This window comes from Mus caroli, unplaced genomic scaffold (genome assembly GCF_978045245.1).
Source record: "Mus caroli unplaced genomic scaffold, Mus_caroli_1 scaffold_6, whole genome shotgun sequence".
NCBI classification, from domain to species: Eukaryota; Metazoa; Chordata; class Mammalia; order Rodentia; family Muridae; genus Mus; species Mus caroli.
The window spans coordinates 67,400,289-67,421,880 of record NW_028227261.1 but is presented as its reverse complement, the minus strand read 5'-3'; the positions used below and the strand labels follow the sequence as shown (position 1 = coordinate 67,421,880).

General features: G+C 40.4%; 1 protein-coding gene across 2 annotated transcripts in view; it reads left to right on the top strand.

Annotated features, from left to right (window-relative positions):
* Window positions 1-21,592, top strand: part of Focad (focadhesin) — a 314,502-nt gene that overhangs the window by 3,642 nt on the left and 289,268 nt on the right. The window contains exon 1 of one of the 2 annotated variants that reach the window (XM_029475892.2): window positions 16,129-16,695. The exons of the other annotated variant lie outside the window; for it this stretch is intronic. Within the exon in view, the coding sequence (XP_029331752.1) occupies window positions 16,674-16,695 (22 nt within the window). The 5' untranslated portion in view covers window positions 16,129-16,673. Of the gene's footprint in view, window positions 1-16,128; window positions 16,696-21,592 lie in introns of those variants that run through there. 2 annotated transcript variants of the gene reach the window in all.

Genomic DNA, 21,592 nt, shown 5'->3' with positions numbered 1-21,592 from the left:
CTGCTGCTTCCCAAAGAGCCTAGCCTCTCATCTTAGATTTCATATGTTGCTTGGTGAAGGAAAGATTAACATCATATTTTGAGGTATACTGTCTACTGAATGTATGTATATTACTCTCTCACTACGGTGAAGCTGAAAAGAAACACCAGTCAGACCATTTTAGTCAAGGACTGTCTTAATATTGTCATACCTCTGACTTTAAAGTCTGTACAGCTCTGGGTGATGTGATGTGTACATGTAGTCCTGGGTACTCAGGGAGTTGAGCCAAAGAGGAGTGCTTGAGCCCAGCATTTTGGTGCAAGCCCACAAGCATAGTGAGGCCCACCCTCCTTTATATAAATAAATGTTAAGAAAGCTGCACAATTCCTCATTGTTTATGATGAGAAAGCATTTATTTAGAACAAAGTAAGGTGAGGATTCAAACTGCATATTCTGCTATTTATTTATTTACTTTTTTTGAGATACAGTCACACTGTAACCTGGCTAACCTTAAACTCACAGAAATCCACCTACCTTTGTCTTCTGAATGCTGGAATTAGTATATTTATGTATCTTTAAAATGACTTATCTTTTTGCTTGCCTAGAGACCAATGAACCATTCCATCCAAGCATATAAACTGAATATTTTCTTTTTAGTGTTCCACAGTGTATCTTCCAGTCTCTGTTCGTCAGATGAGCAGTTACTTGCTAATTTGGCCCATAAACATGTTGAATAAATGTTATAAATGTGAGTGTTATAACTATAGCTTTATATCCTGGTGTATTCTGCTTTCTCTCTTGAATCCTAGCACTTGGGAGGCAGAAGCAGGTAGATCTTTGTGAGTTCAAGACCAGTGTAGTTAGTGAGTTCCAGGAAGATTACTTCCTAATAATCAGAGAGACCCAGTCTCTAAAAACAGGAAAAGAAAAACTTTTCTTTTTGGCCCATTTGCTTTTAAGATTTGCTTTAAATTTTACTGTTTAACAGTCATTGAACATGTTGGTTACATAACTAAAGCTTCAGTTTCTAGTATAAGCTGTTAATGGAAATAGAGGAAAGGCTTTATATTATTTTGAGTTTTGAAGCATTGAACCAAGTGGAACTTATGTCTTCTATGGGTGTGCTTGCATGTTTGTGTGTAGATACAGATGAGTGTGCCATGGGGCACACGTGAGTGACCTAATATGGGTGCTGGGAACCAAACTCAGGTCCTCTGGAAGAGCAGATGGCTTAACCACAGAGCCATCTCTTTAACCTGGATTAGAGACTTTTAAAATGGATTTTAAAAAACTTTATTATTATATTTTAAATTTTATGTGTATGGATGTTTCGTCTGCTTGTATGACTTTCACAACAAATGTGCAGTGCCCAAGGAGGCTAGAAGAAAGCACTTGATTTTCTGGAACTGGAGTTATAGACAATTGTAAGCTACCATGTGGGAGCTGGAAATTAAACCCAGGTCCTCTGGCCGAGCCGCTAGTGCTCTTGGCCACTGAGCCATCTCCATCTCTGGATTAAAGGTTTTTTCTAAAACATAAGGTATTTTCAGTTTACAATAGATTATTAAGATATAACCTCATTATAAATATAATTTAAGCTTTTAGGGTACTGATGGGATGTAGGGCTTGGCTGATATGGAATAATGAGAATGGTGTGTTGTGTGCCTCACCTACCTGAACATTGATACAGCTGATAACTAATTAGGGAGGAGAGTTGGAGAAGAGGTCGGTATGTGATCCTGGTTTCTGAAGTCTGAAGTCTGCCTGGTGGTAGTGGTTAGAGAACATGAGGGATACTTGCATGTTATTCTCTCAGAGGAACAGGCATAAGACAATAAGTGATGTAGAAGCACTTTTCCTGGATCTTGAAGTTCATCCCTCTTTTATTTGAGCCACCCAAAATGGAATGCTTGCTTAGTTTCCACCAGGTTGTGGAGATAGGGGACCTTCTTATGAAGAATCAAGGATGCAAGACCATTTATTGATTGGTATTGGAATCAAACTGTTGTGAAGAAGGGAAGAGTGGTTAGTGGGAGGAGGACATCTTTAAAGTGTTTGAAAGGCTGGCTCAGCCTATGAAGTGCTTGCTGCACAAGCCTGAAGACACCAGTTCGGATCTCCAGCGCCCACATAAAAGCTGGGGTGATCTTGGGCCAAGTTGATGAGTTCTGGAGTGAGGTCCTGCTTAAAAAAATAAGGCAAAGAATGATCAAGGATGATGCCCAGCATGGACCTCTGACCTTCACATATGTGTACATGCATGCACACACACCTGCATACACATTTGCATATGTGTATACACATATGAGAAGGTACATATTTCCCACACTGTGTGAGCATGCACAATTTAGCTTTTAGGTGGCAGAGCTTCCCTGAACTGTGTTTGAAGTTCCAGTGATTTCTGGTTTTGAGGAAACTTACTCTGGACAAACTTTATCCTATCACACACACACACACACACACACACACACACACACACACACACACACACGGAGTTTATCCCAACAGTCTTCAAATTTAGTGTATAGAGATGGAGAATTAGTTTATTTTTGAAATGGCTCAAGTAGTAGTCACTTTGTAAAGGTATATAGCTAGAATGAATGACATCTAAGACCATGGCCCACTCTCTTCCCTTCTCTTCCTTTCCCCTCTCCTTCTATTCCCTCTTTTTTCTAGGACATCTCTAATGTTATGCAAGTATTCTATGACTGAACTATACTCCCAGCCAACCATAGCTTTCACCTTTCTTGTGTTTTGATACAAATTCTTTCTACATACCCTAGGCTGGCCTAGAACTCATGGCCATCTTTCTACTTTAGCCTCCCAAGTGCTGGGATTATAGGTGATGCCTCGTTAACCTACTAGTTAATGTCTTTTGTCCCTTTTGCCTATAATATTCTCAGCACAACAGCCAAGATAATTTTTTTTTAAGGGCGAGTTGGATATCTTTCTTTTGCCTGAAATTCTCTAATTTTTTTTTTGACATCCCCCTCAACCCTTCCTCCCCAAAAGGAGAGTCTGTCTTTGTAGCAGTGCTAAAAGGCAATGCTATGATCTGACCCATTTTTGGCCACCTTACTGTAATTCTCCCTCAGTCAATTATTTTCAAATGAGCTTGTTATTCATATGAGCATATTCTTACCATGTTTTTTGTCTGCCTTTTTTCCTTGCCTGGCATTTTCTTCTGAGACTGTGACTTGTTCCATCACCTCCTTTAAGCCTTGGAATAAGTGTCAGCTCTGTCAGTGAGACTTTTCTTGCCCATCCTTTATAAAGCTGTAACCCTTTCCTAGTGTCATCTCTTCTCTTGTCCTTGGTTACATTAAGCGTAGCAGTCGTTTCACAGATTCTTGTGACTTACTGTTTTCCTGCTTCTTGTCTTCCCTCCTGTGACTATAATCTAGCAGGGCAGGAGCTTCTGCCTCACAGTGCCTCCTACTGTGCTTGGCACAAGGCGAACATCTAGGGATTTTTGTATCAGATATATGTAGATGTTGGTATTGAACCTTTTGGAAAGCCCAGGTTTACTTTTCATGTTTTATGGAAAAGCCCTTGAACTAACTGAATTGTCAAGTGAGGACATTTTTGGCTTATTATTATTTTTATTTTTATTTTTTAAAGGTCTGCTAGGTGGGATTCTACACCAAGGCTCTTTATCTTTTGTAGGAAAAACATTATGGTCTTTCAGTGCATTGGATACTTGTTCTTGGCATAGAGCAGGAGCTTCACCTCATGTCCTACATCAATCATGTTTATGGCAAAGCTGAAGGCTAGGTCTGTGGCGCAGTAGGAGAACACTTCGATTCTGCAGCAGTACAGAAAGCAAACCAAGTCAGGACAGAAAAGCAGAGCTGATGAGCAGGCAGGCTGTGGCTCACTTGATAGAGTTCTTGCCTGGCATGTGTGAAGCTTAGGTTAGATTCCCCAGAGTGACTTAATAGATATGGAGTGTCTCAGAGCTCAGGAGGGAGAGGCACAAGGATCAGAAGTTCAAAATCATCCTAGGCTATTTGAGAGATCCAGGTTAGCTTGAGCTACTCAGACTCAATCTCAGCCAACCAACCTATCAGTCAACCAACCTATCAGCCAGCCAAAACAACAACAACAACAACGAAAAAACAAACAACAACAACAACAATGCAAAAGCAAAACCCAAGAGGCTGATATGAAGGGCTACAGTATAATGTAGAAAAATTTCAAGTCTTTTTTAAACTCATGAATCTGTCTGCCAAAAGGTATGAATTGAAAATATCAGATGAGAGATGCTTTGCTATTCAAAATAAAGGTATTTAAAATTTTAATGTATGGCATAATCATCATATAAATCAATTTGGACCATGACACTATGATAATAAGCATATAATTTAAAATGAATGATTCTGAATAAAATTTATAATTTTCTTAGTGCCTCATTTTGCTTTTGTTAGATGCCATTAACACAATTTTCATTCATATGATGGGTGATACATGATTATACTTTTTTAAACAACAGGTATTGAAATCTTACCATTTTTAGTTGCTTATTTTACACATTTTAGTCTTTTAAAGTCCACTTTTATTTATTTGCATTTGTGTGTATGTGTGCATGTGTGTGTCTGTGGTAGGGTGCACATGCGTATCACCATATGAATGTACACATCAGAGGACAACTTTCTGCTTCTTCCATGGGCTTCACCCAGCTCTGGGGCAAGGGGTCTAATGGACTCCAAGATAGACTCTGTCTGGCTGTGAATTTCTGTATTTACCTCCATCTGTTGCTGCTGGAGGAAGTCCCTCTGATGATGAGTGGACTGATTTACACCTATAGTAAATTATCCTTAGGAATCAATTCTTTCTTTCTTTCTTTCTTTCTTTCTTTCTTTCTTTCTTTCTTTCTTTCTTTCTTTCTTTCTTTCTTTCTTTCTTTCTTTCTTCTTCTTCTTCTTCTTCTTCTTCTTCTTCTTCTTCTTCTTCTTCTTCTTCTTCTTCTCTTCCTCTTCCTCTTCTTCCTCTTCTTCCTCTTCTTCCTCTTCTTCTTCCTCTTCATCTTCTTCCTCTTCTTCTTCCTCTTCTTCCTCTTCTTCTTCCTCTTCCTCTTCTTCCTCTTCTTCTTCCTCTTCTTCTTCCTCTTCCTCTTCTTCCTCTTCTTCCCTCCTCCTCCTTTTCCTCCTTTTCTCTCTTCCTCCTGTTCTTCCTCCTCCCGACTTCCTTCTCTCTCTCTCTCTCTCTCTCTCTCTCTCTCTCTCTCTCTCTCTCTCTCTCTCTCTCTCTCTCTCTCTCCAGATGTCTTTGGTTCTACCTTAGGCTTCTAGAATATCCAGACTCTGTTTCCTGGTCATCCAGGCAGTGTCAGGTATGGGCCGCCTCTCGTTGAATAGACCTCAAGTTAAATCAGACATCGGTCAGCCATTTCCCCAAGTTCTGTGCCACCATTTCTCCAGAACAACTTTCGGGCTGGACAGATTATAGATCAAAGGATTTGTATCTGGGTTGGTGTCCAGGTTCTTCTTTCTGTGCCTCTTGAGTACCTTGAAGCTCCAAAGAAACTAGAGCCTAGTGTTGAAAGCTCCATGCAGGCACCAGTTTGACCTTTTCATTCTGTGGGCTAAGTGGATGCTGTCCTTGGCAATGGAGCCCCTGCTGTCAGTGTTGTCTTAGTAATCAACTTTGATTGTTTAGGGATCTCCACAGGACCCCCTCAGCCAACAACTCCACTGAATGCAACTCAGTCCCACCACTGTAAGCCTACAGGGATGGCCAGTTCAAACTCTGTATCTTCTATTCTAGAAGTCTTCACTAGGATCACCCTTATAGGTGCCAGGAAGTTTCCACTGAACTAGCTTTCTACATCACCTCCCAAATCCTCCTCAAATTCAGCTGTCTTTCCCAGTATTCTTCCTCTATCCCTTACCCCGTCTGTTCCCTTCCTCTCCTGTCTCCACTAACCCTCCCAGTCCACCTGCAAAATCTATCCTATTTCTCCTTCCCAGGGAGATCTGTGCATCCCTCTGGAGTCCCCCTCTTTATCTAACTTCTCTGGGTCTGTGGATTTTAGCCCAATTATCATTTACCTAACAGCTAATATACATATATAAATGAATACATACCATATTTGTCTTTCTGGGTCTGGGTTACCTCACTCATAATGCATTTTTTTCCTAGATGGATCCATTTGCCTGCAAATCTCCTGATTTATTTTGTTACTTTTTAAACAGCTGAGTTTCAAGTGTATAAGTTTACCACATTATTAAAAATTGATTCTTTGGCTGAGGAACTTCTACATTGTTTCCAGTTATTGACTATTATGAGTAAAACTGCAAATGCCCTTGTGGTAGAATGAAGTGTCCTTTGGGTATATGCCCGAAAATGGTATATCCTGGTCTTGAGGAATATTAATTCCCCCTTTTGTGAAGAACCACCATATTGACTTCCATAGTGGCTGTACAAGTTTGCACTCCCACAAGCAATGGAGGTCTGTGTACCACCATGCCAGGCCCATTTTTTTTTTTCTTTAAAACATCTTACTGTGGAAAATTTCAAATGCAGCATGAATAAGGACTGCAGTAAATACATTTAGTTTCATCAAATTATTTTGTCAATTTTGTGCTAGCTTTAGGATTTACCTACCATGCCCCATCATATGTTTGCCCGTTTTCTTCTTTTTCTAGGTGCATGTGTGTGTGCACGAAGCTTGGTATGAAGCTAATGCTGGTCTTAAACTTGTAATCCTTTTACCTCTGCCAGGTAAAATGAACTACCATTTCCAGTTTTTATAAATTGCTAGGGCTTGAACTCTGGACTTCATGCATTGTTAGGCAGCTACTCTGCTGATGAGCGATTAGCCCAGCTCCTTAGTGCTATTGCAGTGCCCTCATAGCAGAGGCGTCATTTCTGTTTTTTATTTTATTTTATTTTATTTTTTAATGGCCTATACATCATAGAAGCAATGATAACCTTTAAAAAAATATCTGCTAAACATGTTGTCTCTGTCCAAAACACTGCAGTCATGTGATATGGTTACAGGCATGTACAAGTCTCCCCGCAGAATCCTCATAAGCCCTAATGTGACCTGGGTCCTTCTTCTTTCTTCACTTTCACTTCCCAACCACCTCATCTTGCTCTAACAACACTGGTGTCTTAGAGCTTGCTGCATTTGCTAAGCATCCTTCTGCTTCCAGGCCATTGCCCTCTGTTTCTTCTCTTAGAGAATCTCATTACTTCTTTCAAGTGTCTGTCCAACTGTTACCATATTAGAAGGACCTTCCTTTTCTTTAAAAAGATTTTTGTTTGTGTGTGTAAGTGTGTGTGTGTGTGTGCATGCGTGTGTGCATGGTATGTGGGTGCCCACTGAGTCTGTAGGAGTTAGGTCCTCTTAGAGCTGGAGTTACACATAGTTGTGAGCTGCCTGATGTGGGTGCTGGGAACTGAACTTGGGTCCTGTAGTATACACTCTAACCACTGAGGGACCTCTCCAACCCTCTAAAGACCTTTATTCTTTGACAGATGCTAAAATATGTGAAGACTTTCCTAATTCTTACCTACCAAAGTGGGGGTGGGGGGCGACTATGGCTATATAGATATTATGTTGTATATGTATTGGAAAATTAATACAAATGCCATCTTTTCCTGAAGTTTGCCAACTTTGTACCCTCTGCTGATTAAAACAAATAGAAGATGTTGAACACACTGAAGGAACACTTAGTTTTTTTTTCAGAGGCAGATGATTAATCTCCTGACAAACAGTTTAGAACCAAATGTAATTCCATTAGATTACTTGTTTGGAATTCTGCAGGACTGTTACAGCTTCTAATAACTCAAAGGTGTGACTTTCCCATTAAATAGTACTTAATAACTGGTATAATTGGATCAAATGAGACTTTTTTTTTAGCCTTGGTGCTATGATGAAACTGCCTGTTAAGTAGATGATAGAAGACCATGGCTTCCAGTGAGTAAGTAGATCACTTATTTTTATTGAGAGTAAAATAATTTATCTTAAGCTTTTATTTGGATATAATTAATAACCCCATTTTAATTAAAGAAAGTAATGTATGCCTACTGTAAGAAAACATTAACATAGCAAATATAATGACAAATGTAATAGAATGTAATTCCTCATCATCCTCTTATTGTAAGAGGATGTCTTATTGTCTGTTGTAAGCATTTCTTTCATATATGTATATATGTTCTTTCATATATATATATATATATATATATATATATATATATATTGTGCATATATATGATTTGTATGTGTGTCAGAGAACAACCTTGGGTGTCCTTTTCCACCTTGTTTGAGAGAGGGTCTGAGCCACTATTGCCCCACCCAGTACATTCTTACAGGCAGGACAGGTTGTAGGTTGAAGGTTTTGTGGCTGGATTGGTGCCCCAGTCCCTCTGCTGGAAACCTTGCCTGGTTACAGAAGGTGGCCAGTCCAGGCTCTTTATCCTTTACTACTAGGAGTCCTCCCTAGGATCACTCTCCTCCATTACTAGGAGTCCTCACTAGGGTCACCCTCATGGATTCCAGGAAGTTTCTACTAGGTTTCTACATCACCCCTCAATGCCTTCCAATTCTAGTCGTCAATCCTGTGCTCTTTCTCTCCATCCCTCCCACAACTGATCCCTCCTGTTGTCATCCCTAACCACCCCCACTATCTGCAAACTCTATTATTCATAATAACCATAAGCTGGAAACAACCCAGATATCCCTCAGCTGAAGAATTTATGAAGAAAATGTGGAACATTTACACAATGAAGTATTACTCAGCTGTTAAAAAAGTAACATCATAAAATTTACAGGCAAATGGATGGAACTAGAAAGAAATCCTGAGTGAGGCATTCCAGACCCATAAAGATAAACATGATATGTACTCACTTATAAATAAGTGGATGTTAGCTGTTAAGTAATGATAACCAAGCTACAATCCACAGAGTTAAGTAGCAAGGAGGGCTCTGGGGGTCGGGTACATGAATCTTTTACTTCTAGCAGGTTAAAAAGTTCCTTTAAGTCTACGTATGTTAAAATAGTGTGTTTTGGCTTAAACATTTGTGAAGTTAAATTCTTATAAGAAGGTAAGAATTATTTTACAACTTCTGTTTAAGGCTAGTGGCTCAACCTTTAATCCCATCATTTGGGAGGCAGAGGCAGCCAGCCTTAAAGGCCAGCCTGCCTACTTCCAAGCCAGCCAGGGCTAAATGGTGAGACTCTGCTTCAAGAAACTAACAATAGCATTTCCACTTTTCCCAAATCAGAAGAATCTGAAGATATGAAGGCAATCTATCTGCTCTCTGTCACTCCATTGATCACCAAGCCTAGTTCAGCTAATCTGATGGCTAGGGGAAAGACCGGGTGGTGGTGGTGGTGGTGGTGGTGGTGGTTGTTGTTGTTGGTTGTTGTTGTTGGTGGTGGTCTTTTCATCCCTTACCACACAGATGCATCCCTCTGGAAGCTACACAGGACCATTTTATAGAGCAGGCCCACTCTTAGGAATGTGAGGGTTGATGATGTGAGTTGTGGAATACATACTTAGCATGCTGGAGACCCTAGGTTCACCCTAGTATACCTGCTTAGCATGCTGGAGACTAGGTTTACACCAGTGCCAGACAGATAGGACAACTGAAAACACCAAGCAAAACCCTAAACCACGAGAGAACCTTAACTTCACCCAAAGGCATTCAACAGCCTGCCTTTTAAAGTTGGATTTGAGCATTTCCTACCAGGATCATCTTCTAATTCTTGATGCTGCTGGTTATCTCTGTTAATGCAGAGCTATTTACTTAGGATTACCTATCAGAATGGTACAGAAGGTTAGTCACTTATCAGGTTATCAAGGAATCCTACCAACAAATCTGACCAGGAAAAATGCTAGCTTTTTAGAAAAGATTAGTAAGTGTTACTGCTTTGGGTAATTATATGTTTAAAATACCTTTTACCCCAGTGGGAAATACATCGAGCACTGCTCTGGGATGTAGCAGATTAAGAGCTTGGCTGTGATAAACGATAGCTGTCAACTGTAGCATTCATGGAAAACTTATGATGCATTCACATAACACACTCATTTCCCATCTCCATCAGGTTCAGCTGAGAACAGTGGAGGAAGCTTGCAAGCTTTTGCATGTGTTTTGAATTTTTGAAGAGTTCACTCAAATGAAAAAACAATGTATTTAATAAAATCTCAGAATTTTGCTCATTTGCTCTTTGGATTTGACTAAAGTTCACCCTGTACAACCTATATGAAAATTACTTGCTTAATTAAAAGGAAAGCTTCGAGTAAGGTGTAAATAAACTAATTATTTCCCAACCTTAAATGTGTTGGCAGCTGAATTCAGCATACTACATAATACGGAAATAAACTTATTCAAAAATTTATTGTTTTACTCTCTTTCTTATCAATTTGATTTTGAGTCTTAATTAGTGAGAAAGGGGTAAATTGTCAGAACCTGAGAGGGGGTTCCCTGGCTAAGCATGCTTGCTGCACTGTCATGAGCATTCCACACAAACATCTACAGTCTCAACACTGAGCAGGGTAGCTGGGCTTTGCCAGCTCCTAGGCTAAGCTAAGACTTGAGCCTTGGGTTCAAGGAGAACCTGCCTCAGAGAAACAGGTGGAGAGTGATGGAGGAGGACACCTGATGCCTTTTTTTTTTTTTTTTGGCCTCCTTACACACTTATGTACACGTTTATGCATATACACACAAGAGAAAAAGTAAATATTAAAAGATGTAAATTCTCATATTTTTCACTTTGTGCTTTCATTTTGTGCTCTTATTTTTCACTTTGTGTTATAACTAGCTGTTCCCGATTCTGACATTTTTGACCTTATTTTATATTAGATACTGTATTAAACACGGCATTCAACAGACATTTATTAGCTGCTGATATGAATAGCTCTGCAGTGATGAATAAGACACAGAAACTCCCGAGACTCAGAAGTGCAGGATAATTATTCCGTAGCTTTGGGGAGAACTCTGCCTGCTTGATCCACTTTCTAATTGGCATCCAGGGGCTGAGCACATGCAGCTGCTTTCCCAGAGGGAAATGGCCCCTTCACAGTTCAGGTCCTGCATGTCTTGAGAAGCTGGGAGGGATGTTAGAGACAGAGCCTACCTCTCTAGTTTGTCTCCTCTATACCATGGATACGTATTCTTTTTGCTTAGAATACAATGTCAAGTTGTAGGTTAAGCCCCGAGGTAGCTTCAGGAACTGAGAAAGACTGTACAGTAGCTTCCACTACATCATTGTGCTTTTGGACATTTGTTTGTTTCTGAACATTCCACTGTTATCCAAACCCTGGGTTTATGTACCCAAACCTGTGTACTTCCTGTTCATTTGAGCTGTGCTTTGAACTTCACATGGTGTGGTTACCTGCCAGCCAGCATTCATTAGTGGAAGTGAAGCAATCTCAGTGTGGTTGTGTCTGAGTCAGCATGTAGGTGAATAGTTACTCTCACCTTTTTCAATGAGAATTCTCTTATGAAAGAAAATGGGTTGGGGATGGTGGAGCGCGCCTTTAACCTCAGTACAGGAGTAGCAGAGACAGGTGGGTCTCTGAGGTATTGGTCAAGCTGGTCTACATACTGAGTGTCACTCCAGCCAAGGCTACATTGTGAGAATTTGGCTCAAGAAAAACATAAAACCGCAAACAAATCCAATAACAGCAGCAGCAGCAACAACAACACCACCAACAAACAAATCACATACACACACCAAGTCCTGTAGTTAAAAAGAGCCCAAGATTCCCATTCAAACCATAGTTAACTTTAAACTCACATGATCAAAAATACACCCGGGACTTTCTTGAGGTTGGGGTGCTATAGCAGGGTAGGGGGTCTCAGGGAGATGGAAGGGAGAAGATGAATCAGCTGATTGGACAACATGGGCAAAAACGCTTGGGAATAAGAGGTTTAGTCTCAGATGGAAAAGTGTTTGAGGGGTTGAAGGAGTGAGCTGAAACCCAGTAAGGCTGAAGACTGGATCACATTAGGCCTTTGGGTTGTGGTAAGGAGTTGAGTTTTATTTTAAAGTGCAGTGGGGACCTACTGAACAGTTTTGAGCTGGAGTTATAGATGGTTGTTAGCTGCCTGATATAGGTGCTGGGACAAACAGGTGTTCATACCCTAAGCCAGTTTTTCAGCCTTGCAGGGTAGTTCTATGATTTCTAACCTTTGTGATTATTGTTACTTTGTATTGCACTTGTGAGATATTCTCTGGGTCCATTTTGGGATACATTGATAATGTTAACAATAGATAAATTTACTATAAAATTCTGCTTTTGATTTGGTCTGCTTTTAGTCAGCTAAGGATGCCAGTTAAAACCACTAAGCTCTAACTTTTCTATTCTGCATGAATTTAGTAATTTAATTTTATGAGAAATAACAAATGAAGTTGATTGGTCACTTTGTAGCAATCAACAAATACTGCCATTAAGCTTGTAATTGGTCTACAGGATTCTTTCCAAGAGTAAAGCCTTATTTTGATGTGAGAAATAAGAAAAATGAAACTGAAAAAGAAACTGAAAAATTATGCTGGTTGTCTTTCTCTTTGAAAATGAGTAAGTTTTAAAATGGCCTTAAAGTCAATTAAATCTATTTGGTAAAATTAGACTGGCCCATTTTCGATATTTCTTTGCGTAAGCATAAGTAGAAACAGCGAGCAAAATCTCCCATCATTAATTTTTCTGTTTTTGATGCTCACACTTTACGAATCCTTTAACGGTAGATTTCAATACTTGAAGTGATTTAGGTATCAGAACATTACTCTTTCTCATTCATTTCTTATTCACCCATCTCTCTTCTCTGAGATAGGGTCTCAATGTGTTGTGTTGTCTGTCTAGCCTGGAACTCACTAAGTGCACCAGGACACCCGAAAACTCAGAGAGATTCACCTGCCTCTGCCTTCTGAGTGCTGTGATCCCCTGGGTGTGACATCAGGTTTGACTTTTTTTTTTGTTTGCTTGTCTTTGAGACTATAACCCATGCTGCCCTAGAACTCACAGTGTAGCCGAGGAAGACCTTGGGCTCCTGATCTTCCCACCTCTGCCTCCTAAGTGCTTAGTGTAACTAAGGGGTTACAGGTGTGTCCCACCATGTCCGTATTCATCCGCCTCCCCTTCAAAAAAAAGGTCTCACCGTGTAGCTTTTTCTGTCTTAGAACTCACTGTGTAGACCAGGCTGGCCTTGAACTCCCAGAGACCTGCCTTTCTTTGTCTCCTGGGTGGTCAGATTAAAAGTGTGCTTCACTATGCCCAGCTGTATTCCTTATTTCTAAAGAATATGTTAAGATCGGAATGAAGATTTTTGTCTTTGTAACTTGGTTAAAGTAAGAAAAGGGACTCTGGATGCACTGGTACAGGCCGATGGTTTCTACTCTGGATGCTGAGACAGGAGAATCTCTTGAGTTCAGAATTTCCAGGCTAGACTTGGAAACAGAGAAACTCTCTCTCAGCAAACAAACACTGCCCCCTCCCCCCCACAAAATGTGTTTTTGTTTTTTGTGGAAAAAAATTAGAAAATGCAAATGATCACCCCCCCACCCCGCCCCCAAGCTTTACCCAAATGTAGTTTCTAGGCATTTTAATGTGCATATTGAATCCAGACTAGTTGGATTGGACTTGCCTCTTATTACATGACACTATCTCAGGAAGGTTACTGTCCTTTTCATTCTTCTGTAAGAGCAACAGTTTTTTAAAAATTGGTTTTTTTATTTATTTACATTTCAAATGTTATCCCCTTCCCAGTTTCCCCTCCACAATCCCTCTACCCCCCACCCCCTGCCTCTATGAGGGTGCTCCCCCCACCCCCCACCTCCCGCCTCTGCGCCCTAGCATTCCCCTATGCTGGGTCATCAAGCCTCCACAGGACCAAAGCTTCCTATTATTACTATGTTGGTTTTGAGACTGGATCTCAGGCTGGCCTTGAACTCAGAAGCCTCCTGCCTTAACCTCCCAAGTTGTAACGATTCTTTTGTGTGAGCATAAAAGTGTTTAAAAATGTTTTTTTTATTTAAACAATTTTTTATTAGCTATTTTCTTCATTTACAATTCAAATGCTATCCCGAAAGTCCCTTATACCTCCCCCTCCCCCCCCCCCCCCCGCCCTGCTCCTCAACCCACCCACTCCCACTTCCTGGCCTTGGCATTTCTTTGTATTGGGGTATATAATCTTTGCAAGACCAAGGGGCCTCTCCTCCCAATGATGGCCGATTAGGCCATCTTCTGCTACACATGCAGCTAAAGACACGAACTCAGGGGGTTCTGGTTAGTACATCATGTTGTTCCTCCTATAGGGTTGCAGACCCCTTCAGCTCCTTGGGTGCTTTCTCTAGCTCCTCCATTGGGGGCCCTGTGTTCCATCCAATAGATGATACTGAGTAATAATCATTCTTCGTTAAAGCAAACCATTTACCATTTGGGAAAAAAAGGCTATCTTTGAGGACTTAGATTGGCTACTATAAAAAGTTTATTCCTTTGATAAATAATACCTTAGATCTTTAAGAAACAACCACTTTTCATTTGTATCCTCTTAAACATTAAGCATGTAAGTATGCACATATGGTACTTTAAAATTCTCGGCTGGAGAAAGTACTGTAACAGGTCGGGTATCATTCAGTTGGTTTTGTTTCTTATTTCAGTTGACTTGTTCTCCCAGGTGGCAAAGAGTTCCAATTTCCTGACTTTGATCTTCTTTTAGATTTTGATTTGAAAATCTGTAGGGATAACTTAGAAGGAACTAACCTGTAAACATAGCTTTGATTTCAGTTTGATACATTTAGGGCATTGCAACTAAGGAGTCATCAGTGAACTCATATCACCGGTTTACTCAGTCCTTGACGCATAGGTAATGTTATTTAAGACCGAGTTGCTACTGATGGTTCACTGGAATGAATGCTCATTAGAAGTTCATAACATGTCTCTTCTCACCTGAACTTTGCCATGGTGGGCTTCTCTTTGGCAGTTTATTTTAACCTTTTCTGGGAGGGAGTGGTGGTGGTAGAAGCAGTAGGGTGGCAGGTTTTTATCATATTCCCAAGGTGGGCAGCACTGAACTCAGTCCTCCTGCTTCAGCTTCTGGAGTCACTGGGACTTACTACATCCCTTCCTTTCTTTGATAGAATTTAGCTTAGGTTGGCCTCAAACTCACTATGTAGTGGAGGCTGGCCTTGAACTCTTCATTTTCTAGCCTCTTTCTTCCCAAGAACTGGGTTATAGGAGTGCACCACATGCCTACTCCTTCAATGCTGTTCTTCCAACGGTATCCCAGGTTATTGCCCTCATGTGGATAACTTGACCCGGATTGATCTCAAAGCTTTCGTGGGGTTGTGTGGAACAAGCAGGCTCCAGTGGGAAGAGGCACGTTACTCAGACTCTAACCTACCAGACCCACACTAGGGAATAATGAAACTATTACAGTCCAGCTGTACAAAAGGATAGGGGCTGAAATGGCTGGTGGTTTTTTTTTCTTTTTCTTTTCGTTTTTTTGCTTTGTTTTCCCCCATAGCAAACACAGTTCCTGTCTTTTCTAATTACTGAATTGAGCAAAGGGCTCCGTGACACTAGTTGGTCCTCTGCTTTATCTTGAGTTTGAAATTACTAACAAAGTATTTTCTAGGACTGGAGATAAAGCTCAGTTAGTAGCATTCATGAAACCCCAGGCTTGATCTCTGATACCACATACAACTGGTTATGATGGTGCACTTGGGAGGTGGAGGTAAGGGATCAGAAGGTCAAGGTCAGCCTTGCCTTCATAGCAAGTTCAAGGCTAGTCTGTGCTGTAAAAGACCTTGTCTCCAAATATAGACCTGGTCTCCATATATGTGTATTTTACTTTTGTTAGCTCATATGCTTTTAGATTCTCTTTAAGAGGCACAGTGACTGAAGGTTACTGTTTTGTTGAGCTTTCTCTTAAAGGTAGAAACATTCCATTGACGTCTTCATGCGCTTTCTCCCTGTAGGAATCATACTTAGGTTTTAAAATGTCTTGTCCTGTTAACTTGGAAAGGTACATGGCAGTTAGAGTTTAAAGCTTTGAAGGAAGAGCTAAGGCTAAACTCAAGCTTCTAATAGATGTCAGAATTTAGTACTGGGACTGGAGCAAGGTCTGCTGGCAGCCCTTAGGGAGGATTAATAGAAATACTTGGGTCTAGGCAGAAGTCTCAGGAAGATACAAATATTGGTGAGCAGGGCAAATCTTTGAGAAGTACAGATTTCCCAGCCACTCCACTCCAGTTTCAAAGGACAGCCAGTCACCTGGGAGAGTCTTGATTCTATTTTAGCAATGAGGTTGGAACGGAGGGATAGATGCACATTGGGCAGGTGCTCTACCACACACAAGGCCAGTTAAAATGTATTGATAGTGTTCACTAGCTCTTCATCCAAACAAACACAGTAAAAGAGAAACTGATTGCCCCAATACAGCAGTTCCCTCTTAGAATCTGTGGTTTTGCTTGCTGTGCTTTCAGCTCTTGGTTAGCTGTGGTCTGAAAATACTAAATAGAAAACTCCAGAAATAAATTTAAGTTTAAAACTGTACCCCATTCTGCACAGCATGCTGAAATCAGCCAGCCTAGGCTGTCCTGCCTGGTACATAAATCCTAAAGTGGGTCCACATTGTATACTCTACCTGCCCCTTATCTGTACAATATCTCTCAGTCATCAGATGGAATCACAGTGCTTATATATAGGATTTGGTATTGTGTTCAATTTCAGGCCTCCATCAGGATGCTGGAACAACTTCGTAAAGGTGAGGAGGAATATCTTTTATGTGTTTAATACCTCCAGGTGCAGGTGTTTGCTAGCTAAACTTGTGTTAGAAGAAACTAAGTAAGGGTCCTAACTGATAATTGCAGTAGCTGATAAAATGTTATTTAGAAAAGAAGAACTAGATGTTGAGATACTGTGAAACAAAGTCTGGTTAATGTGATAAGTTAATTTATCAATTTGTTGACCACATTGCTTGTGGAAAATAGCTTTAATAAGGTACTCTGTTTAGCTCAATTTCTACCAAGATTGAATTTTTCCTGCCTAGGGTTTCGTAGTCAAGAACACTTGGTCTTGTCTGTCTTTATGAGTCTCTGACCCAACAACTCCTCCATTCTCCCAGTTTCCAATATAATTAACTACTCTCTCTTCTGGGTTTCCATAGCACTTTTTGAATATAATTGATAGCCTTTTCTCATTTATCTTGAGATTGTACCTTTTATTTGAAGTTTGACAGAAGTGTTTTTGTGTGATATATGGTGTCTATTTTCCAATCCTGGAGAATCCGAGAGGGAAGCTTGAAGGCTCAGTGTTTCATCTGTGTGCTTCTCTTTTATTCAAGAGTGCAGCTGATTGATTTATTTTCCTAGAAATATATGTACGGGGCAGAATACCTTAGCAGATAATATGATAATTGCTTATATTAAATAAATTCTTTGATTCATGGAGAGTTAAAAGACCTCATTAAAAATTCTCTTTTTGAGTTAGATTTAGATGGTCAAAAAAAAAAAAAGCATGACAGATTGGAGATAAATCTTTTAAAATCAGACACTCTTTGTAGTATGTGATTTATGGATCATATTATGACTGACTTCCTTTTAGTAAGAATGTCATGATAGGAAGCAGTATATAACTACTTTCTTTAATGTATCAAATGCCCAAAGGAAGTGAATATTAAATATAAAGGACACATGCTGGAGCAACCACAATGCATTCTTCTTTTGAAATTCCCTAAGAGAATACACTTTTGTATCTTGCAAAGCCAAGTGGTTGTGGTTAACCTTGAAGTGTTCAGCAAATGAAAGATGCTTGCAATTTGTAGCCTTAGCATGGCTGATCAAGTTTGATATTGAACCATAGTGCAACTTGGATGGTGCTTTTCAGAATGCCTAATGGGCATTTTTCTAGGAAAGACAAAGTTACCATAAATTTAAAAATGTATTTACTCTCTATATAGAACCACACTGAAAAATTTCAAGGCTGAGGTATTTGCCATCTGTATTTTGGTAATTTTGACTAAGACTCCATTCTACTTACAGACCCACTTGCTAATGACAGTCATTGCTTTTGGATGGCTTGACTTGGACCCAATGGCCTAACTCATCTTCTGCCCCTGCATCTGAGTGCATAGCGCATGTTTTCTACTTCAGTTGTGTTTGTGCTGATATCTGAGAAGGCAGTTGTTATGCCGATTGCCATCTGGTTCTCTGGACACGAGTCTGTCTTCTGCTGAGTAATATTAGATTATCAGGAAACTACACTTGGAGCCCATTAGCTGAAACCCTTTCTGAATTATGAATACTTTGAGCTATACTTTTGCCCAAGGTTTGTTTTTATATTACTTCTTATTAAAAAGAGTAATGTAAAATATCCTTTGTCTGTCTTTGAGACTATTGCATGTTACTTCCTTTTGCAGTCCATATATAAAACAAAACATGAAAATTTTCTTTATAGATGTAAAAACCCTTTGCTTTCTTTGCTAAAGAATTCGTTTTCATTTTATAAACAATAAGAGGTAGATAATTCACTTGGCACAGAGCCAAATTTGGAGAGTAATTTCAGCAGCCTGTCAAGAAAATTGGTGAGTTAATTGAAACATGTTATGTATACTAGTAGTTAGCAAACTGGGGCTCACTTAACACCTGCCTTTTAAAATAAGATGATACTACAATGTAGCCAAACTAGTTCTTTCCTTTTTAAGATTGATTTTAGTTTTAACTGTGTGTATGTGTCTGTCTGTGTATGGGGATGTGTGGGTACTGCAGAGACCAGAAAAAGATGTACTATCCCCAGGAGGTGGAGTGACAGGCAGTGTTGAGTCACCCAGCTTGGATGCTGGGAACTGAATTCAGGTTCTTTGTAAAAGCAGTATGCATGGATCCTCCTAATGACTGAGCCATCCCTCCAGCCTTTGAGAGTTTCTCTTTCTTTTCTTTTTTCTTTTTAAATTAGTTTCTTAAATATTGTCTACAGTTGCTTTTGTCTGACAATGGCATATCTAAGTAATTAATGTCTGGTCCCTTACTGAAAATGATTTCTGGTAAATGAACCTGGGATGGTGCGAGTCAGACCAAAGGCAATAAAGAAGAAAGACAATTAGTGTTAGTTGTAGCCAGCTGGGAAAGGCTTCCCAGATGTGTTGTGAAAGGGACTTAGTCTTAAGTAGTGAGGGCATATAGAGGGTAGTCCATGTGGGTGACTGACTCAAATCAAGTCACTCGGGAGTGAGCAGATTGTGAGCTCCTGGGACTATTTGGAAAACTCCTTCACCTGGGTCGGGATCACAGCTGAGGAAATGAAGGTGAATGGCTAACTGTTGATAGACAGCTCAGAAGCTAGGCATAGGCTTTTACACGTCATCTGTGAGGCAGCTGAAAACCTTAGAGTTCTCCACAGGCCAAGATGTAGTAGTAGAAACTGTTTGAGGAGAGCCAATCAGACAGAGGTGCAGGGAGCACACTCCAGCTCGGAGAGCTCCAAGACTGACCGGGCACTGGAGAAAGCCCAGAGGGAAGGAGCGAGTCTCTTAGGGTAAAGGGGAATAGTAATGCGGGGCTAGAAACCCAGTGCACTGTGACTGAGTTCAGAGAGTGGTGGTGAGGGAGACTGAGAGGAAAGTGCACTGCATGGTTAGTAGCTCTTCTGAGAGGAAGAGCAGGCTTGTTTGGACAGCTGAGCTCTGCTGCCTTTGGAACTCATAGGGGCCAGTTTGGAATTGTTGGAAGACCTGGACTTAATGCTAGCTATGAGTTCCCATTGAGGGACAAGAACAGGCTGAGGGGCTGGGTGTCACAAAGTACGGGGGAAAGGGGTGCCCTCTGTAGAGAAGCGTTTCTCGTGTGTGTCTGGGAAAGACTGCCGGGGAGGAGCTACTTCCTTGATTGCATGATAGATACACGTGTCTCATAAACTCTGGGTTAAGCAATGTTAGATTTCTTGCTTTTGGTCCTCTTCAGTTCTTTAATAAATGTATGTCACTATTTATATTTCTGGTTAAATCCTTTCCTGGTTTAGATTCACATGCCTTGTTTAAAAATTAAAAATAAAAATGTGTGTGTGTGTGTGTGTGTGGTGTGAGTGTAGGTCTGAGGACGACTTATTGGAGTCAATTTTCCTTTGAGACAAGATTTCACCGTGTAACTCTAGCAGCCTTGGAAATGGCTGGCTTGGAACTCACTATATAGATCAGGTTGACCTTGAACTACCAAAGATCCTTCTGCCTCTGCCTTCAGCTGTCTGGCATGGAACTCCTGATATAGACCAGGTTGGTCTCACAGGGATCTGCCTACCTCTACTCCCAAGTGCCGGGATTAAAGGAATACACCACTATGCCCAGCCTACATTTTCTATGAGAAAAGATTATTATTATTTGTGAAGATGGTAAGTTCCATGACAGTAGTCACCTTGGTCTGTTTTATTTATTTTGTAGCCTAGGCACTGCTTAGATATGGTAGCACTTACATATGTGCTAAACAAGTGAATGAATCCTAAGATGTGAGTGTATGTCTTCTCAGACCAAACCCAGTCACATCCCCACACCTCCCTTTCCTGGGTTTCTTAAGGATTCACTTTAGGTATTCTGTTATGATATGTTGTGGAATTAAAAGTACATTCAAGAAAGTTGCAATCTTAGAGCAAATTGCGTCGGTGCTGTGAATTGTCAGATTCAAGGGAGTAAAGTTGGACATAGATGTTGAATCGAAGAGCCATAAATTACTCTCAGGGAATTTAACTTTGAAGAAGTGAAGAAAGTAGTGAAAGATGCTGCAACTTCAATACAGTGTTTCTCTGTGTGTGTGTGTGTTTATTTTTCATGAAGTAACTAGGATGCGTTACTGTAGTGAAGTATCTAAGACTAAGGGATTTAACTGTGTAGTTTTGATGGGCTTCTTGCTGGCAGAGTTCTGAAACCTCTCATGAGTCATATGACAAGAAACAAGAAACAAGGAATGTGTTTGAGTCATTTCTGAGCTGTGTCTTCCTCCTCCTCTTTTTTTTTTTTTTTCCTTTGAGATAGGGTTTCTGGCTGGCCTGGAACTTGATCTGTAGACCAGGTTGGCCTCAAACTCAGAGATAAGTCTGCATGGGAGTTGGGTACAGTGGACCCCTAAGGAGATCCTCCTATTCTGTGTCCTCTTCTCTGTCCCCCTCCTCTTTTTGAGAACAGTAGGATTGAGAGTTTGGTGTAAAAAAAAACCACTGGTGCTGATTCCTCGATTCCTCATTTGTTCTTTTAACAGACAAGTAGTTTGTTTGGATGTGCAGGATTTGAGGGCACAGCTGAACTTCCTGTAGTTCAGCTGCAGTTGGATTCTTGCTGAGATCAAAGCTGGTATCAAAAGGAGGTGTAAGCTTAAACAATCTTGCCACAGTTTGACTCTCCCTTAAAAAAGACTTTTTAAAAAAGACTTATTTATATTTTATCTTATATGTATGCAGGAATGCCCGAGTGTATGTGTACCCTGTGCATGCAGTGCAGGTGCCCCAGATGTTGTGAGCTGTCCTGTGGGTGCTGGCAGTTGAACCTCAGGTTTTTTTGCATTGGAAGAATATGCTCTTAACCACTGAGCCTTTTTTGAGCCCTCTCTTGTACGTTTTAATTCACGAAAGGATTAACTTTTATTTTAAGTAGGTGGCTGAGCTTTGGAATTAAAATAATT